Below are 9,385 nucleotides of genomic sequence, written 5' to 3'. Positions count from 1 at the left end.
ACACTTCCATAATACACTTCCATAATGTACTTAAAGTGCTCTATTTTCGACACACTTATTTTGCACTTAATATACTAAAAGCTTACCTTTAGTACTGCTTAATATAAACTTAAGATCATCTTAGTGTACTCAATTGTGCTTTTTTGAGACACACTGAAGATAAACTGAAGTGTATTTTTAATATACTATTTCATATTTTCAACAAATGTATTTCGTTACCAGTTTTAGTATAATTGAAACCATCTTTAAATACAATAATAAACTATTTAAATTATAATATTAAATTTACAAATTATACTTAGAATGTATTCCTAGATTAAAAAAGTGCACTAAAATACATTTTATTACACTTCCATAATGTACTTAAAGTGCTCTATTTTCGACATACTTATTTTTCACTTAATATACTAAAAGCTTACCTTTAGTACTGCTTAATATAAACTTAAGATCATCTTAGTGTACTCAACTGTGCTATTTTGAGACACACTGAAGATGAACTAAAATACGCTTTTAACATACTATTTCAGCTTTAATTTATTTTATTTTGTTACCCCTTTTAGTACAATTGAACCCATCTTTATTGCATTTTAAATACACTTAAATTATTTAAAATTTAAGGATATATAATATATACAAATCATATTTATGTATTGCTCACATTTTTTTATATAGTAAATCATTTCAAATATATTTTAATACTGTGAACTGTACCTTTATAAAACAATTAAATATGTTAATGGTGTATTAAAACACACATAAAAAAAAATGTATAAAACACACACTTTGAAAGCTAGTAAACTTTAATGTATTACCCAGTGTACATCAGTACAGCAGCATATGTAAACTGTAAAAAAAATACATTAACATAAAATACAGTGATCTGCAGAGGTATTATAAACAACAAAAAAACTAACTTCAATAAACCTAACTAGTCAATAAAGTGCAATCATTAATAGCTGCAAACAGTTACAGTACTGTTACTGATTGGTCTTTGAGTTTGCCTTATTGTTGCATTTCCTTCGAATCAGTGCTTGCACCTTAGACGTGTTGGAAATTGTTTGATCACAGTGTCTATGAAAGGGGAAAAAGATGAGTTTATTTTTATATTAAAGCAAAATTAACCTCTGTTAAAAAAGTAACTGTTCCCTATCAAAAGGGAACTTGCACTGCTTCGATGATGCTATTGGGGAACAATGTTCTCTAGGCGCCTCTTTAATTCTTCTGAGTCGCACTAGTCGTGTCATAGGCTGTCGCCAGTCAAATTCTATTGCCGAGATTGTACAGCTTTTCAAACACCGGTTTACATGGAGGGTGTTCCCCATATCGTCATCAATGCAGTGTCCCTGTTCTCAGGGAACAGAGGTCGTAACCTAGACGTTTTTTATTACAACACAGTACACTGTAAAACATTTCTAACCTCTCCAAGTCAAAATTTTCTAGTGACTGGTCACATCTAAATTTTTTAATTGGCCCAAGTGCAATTCTTGTTGCAATAGTCTGTTAACATTGGCTCAATGAGAAATAATACGTCAGACTAATTGAAAAATTTAGATGTGATCAGTCACTAGAAATTTTTGACTTGGGGATGTAATTTTTTTTTTTACAGTGTATAATGTTTTGACATTTCCCTCTGTTGTACATACAAGGTGAAAAAGACATACTGTTAAATGTATTATAAATGCATTAAAGTATATTTGAAAACATACTTAAGTACATATTTATTACATTTAATAGTAAGTCTTTTTCACCTAGTAAAAATGGAATTCGAATTCTTTAACATAGCATGTAATGCTTAGTTCATATATTTTAACAGTAGACATTTAATATAACATGTTAATTAAGAAAAGGAGTTAATAAAATAGCTCTTGAACAACTGTGAAGTCTACATATGTCACTGTATCACAGCAAAAAAGGGCAATTTAGGCTAACCGTTTAACTGAAAAAGTATACGCAGCCAACAAGAATAATAATTAAAATGTACAACAAATGCTAATCTTGTTTTAGTCAGCCCCCTTTGACTTTGAGAGCAAAAAAAAAAGTTATGTACAGAAACACAAACTCTCAAACTCTTCAAAGAGTTTAAGTAAATTAGAAGTAGTGCAAAATATTGTAAGCCATGACAAGTGACTTGCAGCTGTCCCAAAAAAACAATTAAATAGATTTTTACATGAATGAACACAAATTAGACTAGACTAAGAAACTAGGAAAAAATGTTGGAAAAAAACTAGGACAAAAACTAAACAGTGAGCCATTTATTTATGCAAACAGCAACTAAAACTTACCAGTAACTTCTGATAGCAGTATCTTCATCTCTTCGAGATTCGACTTGGAAAAAATAAAAACAACACTAACAGTTACTTTTTCTATTAACGTTAGAAAAAAAATCTAACACTGTCATGATCACTCATTAGTTGCAAAACATTTAAGAATTCCGTTAATCTTAGAAATAAAAACTGAAATATCGTAGACTAATGAAACCTTCACGTTTGAAAAGGTTAATCGCAAAAAAACTCACCTAATCCATATGAATCGCGTGGTTTCCTCCAAGTCCTCTAAAGAAACACGATCGCTCTAGTTTGAATTTAGACTTCTATCTCTGAATTATTACACCGTGTCCTAACTACACGCGACGCCGAAATATAATCACATTCAATGAACGCACAGCCGTCAGCAAGCTCTGAGTGAGGTGTGAGCTCATAATTACACCAGAACCAATCACAGACGTTCAACAGCTGGAACCAATCAGGATTAGTCACGTGTGTTATTAGTGTTTTTCAAATTCAAACAAGTACAACATATTTTTGGACAACATTTAAACATATTTGGAAAATGTATCTATGATGCATTTAAAATAATATGATGTTGATATCCATGTGGGAATTTCAGTAGTAAAAACATATCATGTAATGGACAACAGCCCTTTACAAGTAGCCTACAAACAAGTAAAAGTGAACAACATTCATTTTAAGTGCTTATTGCAATGCTTAATGATAGTTGACAAATGTTTATAATACATTAGAAGTTGGTACATTATACAAAAAAATCTAAAATATTAAAATGGTAAAATGATAAATATTACAAATATATTGCAGTAGGCCTAAGTGTTTAAAGTACTTTAAACACATTAAAAGCTTTTTATATTTTAGATTAACCATTTTAATATTTTAGATTTAGCTATGTTCTTACACAAGTTACACAAATGTACTTTAATTAAGAGCAACATAAGTATGTTTTCTTTAAATACACTAAAACTTCACACAAATGGTAGATTGTGTTAGCATATTTCTTAAAAATTTAAAGTTTCTTTATTTGTCAAAAAGCAAAACACTTTATTTTTATTGTGAGTATACAGAAAAAAAATAGAAACTGAACAGGATCGATTGATGTATAACACCAAAATTAAAGATCAAAATTAACAGAGCATTTTGTGTTTATTTTTCATTGCTAAAAAAAAAACGAGCAAAACGCGCCGGCGCGTTTTTGGTCCCCAGAGGGTTAATGATATTAAGAAGAGGATCTAGGACCTCTGGAAGCATCTCTTTCAGTAGCTTAGTCGGTATAGGGTCTAACATATACAGTATGTTGTCGATTTAGATGATTTAACGAGTTTGGTAAATTCTTCCTCTCCTATAGCAACGAATGAATCAAATTTTTCCTCAGGGAGACAACAATGCACTGCCTGATGCGATACTGTAGTGGGCGGTTGCATAGTTATAATCTTCTCCCTGATATTATCAATCTTATAAGTGAAGAAGTTCATAAAATCAGTACTGCTGTGTTGCTTGGAAACTTCTGGGCTTGAAGCTTTATTTTTCGTTAGTTTAGCCACTGTTTCAAATAAATACCTAGGATTATGTTTATTTTCTTCTAATAGGGTTGAAAAATAAGCAGATCTAGCAGCTTTTAAAGCCTTTCTGTAAGTAATTGAGCTATCCTTCCATGAAATGCGAAATACCTCTAGTTTTGTTTTCTTCCATTTGCGCTTCATTTTTCTGGCTGCTCTCTTAAGGGCCCGAGTGTGCTCGTTGTACCACGGCGTTGGACTATTTTCTTTAATCTTCTTTAAGCGCAACGGAGCAACTGTGTCTAAAGTGCTAGAAAAGAGAGAGCTAAACGTTTCTGTTGTAATATCTAGTTCTTCTAAGCTATCTGGGATGCTGAGATGATGAAACTGATCAGGAAGATTATTAATAAAGCAATTTTTAGTCGCAGAAGTGATAGGATACCTTCGTTTTCACTGTAACTTGCATCCCTCCAACTCCATGAACAATCAAAGTCACATCCTCACTCCTCAGCTTTAACCCATCCGCAGCATCATGAGTAATATAATTAGTGTCCGAAGCCAGATCTATCAAGGTCCCGATCTTCTGCCCGGCATTTGCAGTTACCTCAAGGATCATCATTATAACGGGGAACTCTTGAAGACCACTCTCTGCCAACAAGCCCCCCCCCAAGTTGCAGCTGAATTGAGTGTCCTTGATACAGAATTGCAGAAGGCTTCTCTGCATTGCTGGGCCAATTCTGGGGACAGCTTAGTCAGGAAATTTTCCTGGACATCAGTACCCTTCCAGCTCCTTCCTCCTTCTGGACTGGATCTTGGCCTTCTCTGGGATATGCCATTATTTCTAGGCCTGGGGCACAGGTAGTAGTGATGACCTGGGCCTTGTTTGTCCTTGCAACCCTCCTTCTTACACAGGTAGATGGTCTTACACTCCTCGCTTTCTGTGTGGACCTCAAGACATCTTCCGCAGGCTCCAATCCTACTTACTGCAGCTTTTCTTTCTACAGGATTCAAAGCTTTAAACTTCTTACAGTAGTACAACTTTCTTCTATGGCCACTCTCTCCACAGATGATGCAACCCATTTGGGGACCCATGGACTTGGTGGCTTTTGTTCGACCATGTTTTTGCGGGGTCCTTAGCTCTCTCCTATTAGGCTCATCATCCCTTAATTGCTCCAGTTGCTCAAATCTCCTCCTGACTTCTTAGAAATATGAGTAGCTTGTCAAACCGATCTTTTGGTTCAGCTTCACCCCTTTTCTCTGCTGCGTAAACCAACCACTCTTTTTTCAAGACTTCTGGCAACTTACTTTCCAGTGACTTCGTAACAAGGGGGTTTTTTAGAGCACCAGTTTCTCCTAGCTCATTCAGGTCATGTAAAGCCTTCTCAACCATCTGTATTAGGTCAACAATCTTTCTGGGTTGGTGGCTTTTTACTGGAGGTAATGACTGTAGCTCCTAAATGATCTCCAGAGCTATACTTGTCTTATTTCCAAAGCGGTTTCCCAGAATCTGAAAGATATCCTCTGCTACTTTCTCTTCAAGACTGTCTAGTAGCTGAAACTTCCTGACCTCCTTTGAACCAGTCGGCTCTCCTTGCTTCTGGAGTGCCTCCCAGTCCTTTCTCCAACGGTGGAAGTTGCGTTTGTTTCCATCAAATTTTGGGAGCGCTGTCGGCCTCAATTTGATGCTAGCTACTTGGGGACAGTGGGTTGTGACAGGTTGCCCCTCTAGTTAAATCTTTGCCTGTATTAGGGCGGCCTTCCCTGATATCAATCTAGGACCGCAAATCTCCAGCCCCCTCATCCGGCACTGAATGTCCTTCTGCTCCTCAGGAGGGGCCCACCGGCTCGACTGGTGACTAACTTCCTTTGCAGCTTTAACCCGGCCTTCCAGGTGTTCAAGCATAAAATCATACACGTCTAGTTTTACATCAGGCTGGACAGATGAAAGACGCTTGCATTCCTCTTCTGCCACTTCCAACACCAGAGAAAGTTCTGGGCTGCCAAACCTTTCCCAAAGAGCCTTATGCAGGATACCCTCCACCTCCTCCAGCTTCTGCTCACACTCTTCTGTTGACTTTTTGGTGTCTTCCCTTTGCTCTTCTGCTACGATAGACTGTTCCTCTCCATCCCACGCTTCAATGTAGGCAGCTTCCAACTCATCATTTGCTTCAATTACTTTAACTGACTCCAGCGTAATCTTACTTAGAGCCTCCTTAAGTTCCTCCGCTGACATACTCTTACTTGATCTAGCAATCGAGTTAACCAACTGGAAAAAAAGTCTTTTAGCAGTTGTTCTCTCTGTCTTCAATTGCTGCAAGGACCTTGATTCTGCCATGGGTCTGGAGCGGCTGGAGCCTTGGGGCCTGGAGAGGCTGGAGCTTTGGGGCCTGGAGAGGCTGGAGCTTTGGGGGCCTGGAGAGGCTGGAGCTTTGGGGCCTGGAGAGGCTGGAGCTTTGGGGCCTGGAGAGGCTGGAGCTTTGGGGGCCTGGAGAGGCTGGAGCTTTGGGGCCTGGAGAGGCTGGAGCTTTGGGGCCTGGAGAGGCTGGAGCTTTGGGGCCTGGAGAGGCTGGAGCTTTGGGGCCTGGAGAGGCTGGAGCTTTGGGGCCTGGAAAGGCTGGAGCTTTTAGGGCCTGGAGCGTTAGCGCTTTTGGGGCCTGGAGCGTTGCCGCTTTTGGGCTGGAGTTTTGGGGCCTGGAGAGGCTGGAGCTTTTAGGGCCTGGAGCGTTAGCGCTTTTGGGGCCTGGAGCGTTGGCGCTTTTGGGGCCTGGAGCGTTGACGCTTTTGGGGTCTGGAGCGTTGGCGCTTTTGGGGCCTGGAGCGGTTTTTCACTGTCAAGTGTTTTAAGCTGCCCCGGTCCCACACTTGAAAAAGGGGGTCCTGATCTCTGAGTTAAATACTGGATTCCACTCACAAGGACGAGACTTAAATATCCTTTTCGTAATTTATTGCAGAATTTCAGTAGTTGAAAAACCTTTAAAACCAAACACAACAAAGCAGTGTAAATATTTACAGCAATGCACATGAATCAAACCAACACAAACCCACAGAATACATAATTAGTGTGGTTTCAATTTAGTAACCATTTGCACAATACTACTTTACTTACACCATTTTTACACCATGTTTCAAAAGAATCAGCTTCTCACCAAATTTGCATATTCATCTAAAATGACATTAGCTATATCCCATAATAAACATTAATAAATGAATCGATTAGGCTACATGTTCTAAGACAATGAATCTCTGGACAAACATTATCTGCAGCAAATTGAGCATACTATTATTTACAAATACATTTCTTAAAAGTGACTATTAACACTGTTATGTGTTTAAGCTCAACAATTTATACTCTAACCCAATCACAGACACCAACATAATAATTGCTATAAGTCCCCAAATTCATAACATGCACAGTTAATTGAAGCTACCAAACGCGGCTGTTAGTGCAACTCATATCTCCTCTTACCGGCAGTCTCTCAGAAATCAAGACAATCCTGTGCAGTTTAAACAGTCTTTGACCCAACGATTCCACTGTGTCCACGCTACTCACAATACACCATGAAATGAGCAGCACAAACACTTTCAAACTAAGGGTGTGCGAAGCTGATTACAACCAGCTTCACCTGCCAATCGTCCCGTATAATGAGGGGCGTGACAGCGAGCCGTTTGCCGCAACGTTTGCCATTTTTTGTTGTGGCACCCAGAGAGCGATTGGGGGTTATGTGCCTTGCTGAAGGGCACCTCAGTCATTACCTGCTGGTATTGAGATCAAACCCTCGACTTTCGGGTTACAAGTCCGACTCTCTAACCATTAGGCCACAACTGCCCATCTAAATAGGTTAGTTAACTTAAATTGGCTTGTATTTCAGGCTGCCATGATGGCTGAGGAGCTGAAGAAGGAGCAGGACACAAGTGCTCACCTGGAGAGGATGAAGAAGAACCTGGAGGTGACTGTCAAAGACCTGCAGCACCGTCTGGATGAGGCCGAAAGTCTGGCCATGAAGGGTGGAAAGAAACAGCTCCAGAAACTGGAGTCCAGGGTAAATTTGAGTGTTCAAGAGCTTAACAAAACTCATTCTTAGATATACTGGTCATGGCAGAGATTTGACAGGCAAAACAATAACTCTCTACTGAAGGTGCGCGAGTTAGAGTCTGAAGTTGAAGCCGAGCAGAGACGTGGAGCAGACGCTGTGAAAGGAGTGCGCAAATACAAGAGGATAGTGAAGGAACTTACCTACCAGGTAAAACTACTTTTAATTAGAAATTTACCACCGTTTACAATATACAGTTTAACTAAGACCATGACCAATATTTACACCCAAAGACTGAGGAAGACAAGAAGAACGTGAACCGACTGCAGGATCTGGTAGACAAGTTGCAGCTGAAAGTGAAGGCCTACAAGCGCCAGTCTGAAGAAGCTGTGAGTCTAATTTCAAATCTTGAGCGTGAAGTTTTACTATTGACAAGAACGTCCAGTGCCATGAATGCACTGCAATGAAATGGCTTGAATATCTTGTGTAATCATAACAGGAGGAGCAGGCCAACACTCACCTGTCCAGGTACAGGAAGGTGCAGCATGAGCTGGAGGAGGCTCAGGAGCGCGCTGACATCGCAGAGTCCCAGGTCAACAAGCTGAGGACCAAGAGCTGTGAAGTTGGAAAGGTATTGTGAATTTTTCTGCAAAAGGGGTAGGGGGTTCATCTTAAAGTACACTGCTTAATATACATACGTTTCTGACTGGGGAAAAAACATGCAACTTAATGTCTTTTTATTTATTGCAGAGCAAGGATGAAGAATGAAGATGAGACATCACACCACATCTACAAGCAAGCATATAATATGACTTACTTGTACTGTGTCTTACATGTCCATTAAATGCAGTTTATCAAGGCGCTCTCTGTCTGTCTGTATTGTAGACTGGTAGAGCATGGCACCAATGTCAAGATCAAGGGTTCAATTCTCAGAGAGTGCATGGACTAATAAAAAAGAATTCATACCTTGAATGCAATTTATGTCGCTTAGGAAAGTTTCTACCAAATTTACAGGTGTGTAAATACCTCATTTATTCAATACCTCAAAATACTCATTTTAAAATTCAGCTAAATTAAAAATAATTTCATCTGTCAAACATAATACAAAGCTATACAGTCCAAGCTTCTCACTTTTATTGATGAATGAGAATTACTGTGTGCAAATGATCTCAAATTCTTTAATAATAATTATTATAATAAATTCATTACATTTATATAGCAATTTATATAGCTCGGCACTCAAAGCGCTTTACATAGGGGGCACTTTTACATTTACATGGGGAAACTTAATATTCAAAGATATTATTTATCGGAATGTACAGGGTTTTAATAAATATTTTAGCATCCAAATACATTGCAAATATGGAAACATTTGGAATTTGTGGCGATTGAGAGAGGTAGGTTATGTGAGCTCAATGCCGGTTTCTGTTTCAGTTTCACTTTAAATTAATTTGTTTTGGCGAATGTCACCAATGTCTCTGCATTGCAAATTTATTGCAAAATATTCTCATGCACTTAAATTTAACTTTGACAGAGCTGGCTCCGTGTCTGTTAAGTTGACCATGTTTGT

At 38.5% G+C, this 9,385-nt stretch overlaps 1 protein-coding gene across 1 annotated transcript; it reads left to right on the top strand.

Moving 5' to 3' along the window:
• Positions 1 to 7,659: 7,659 nt before the first annotated feature.
• Positions 7,660 to 8,583, top strand: LOC308682146 (uncharacterized protein; the record flags this gene model as incomplete). The annotated part of the gene is made up of 5 exons (XM_081351636.1): positions 7,660 to 7,824; positions 7,921 to 8,025; positions 8,109 to 8,204; positions 8,315 to 8,446; positions 8,566 to 8,583. 5 exons carry the CDS (start codon positions 7,660 to 7,662, stop codon positions 8,581 to 8,583), a joined length of 516 nt encoding a protein of 171 aa, XP_081207762.1.
• Positions 8,584 to 9,385: the final 802 nt, after the last annotated feature.

Source organism: Scardinius erythrophthalmus, assembly GCF_964197995.2.
Source record: "Scardinius erythrophthalmus genome assembly, chromosome: 21".
NCBI classification, from domain to species: Eukaryota; Metazoa; Chordata; class Actinopteri; order Cypriniformes; family Leuciscidae; genus Scardinius; species Scardinius erythrophthalmus.
The sequence above is the reverse complement of the archived record's forward strand: the minus strand, read 5'-3'. Positions and strand labels throughout refer to the sequence as shown.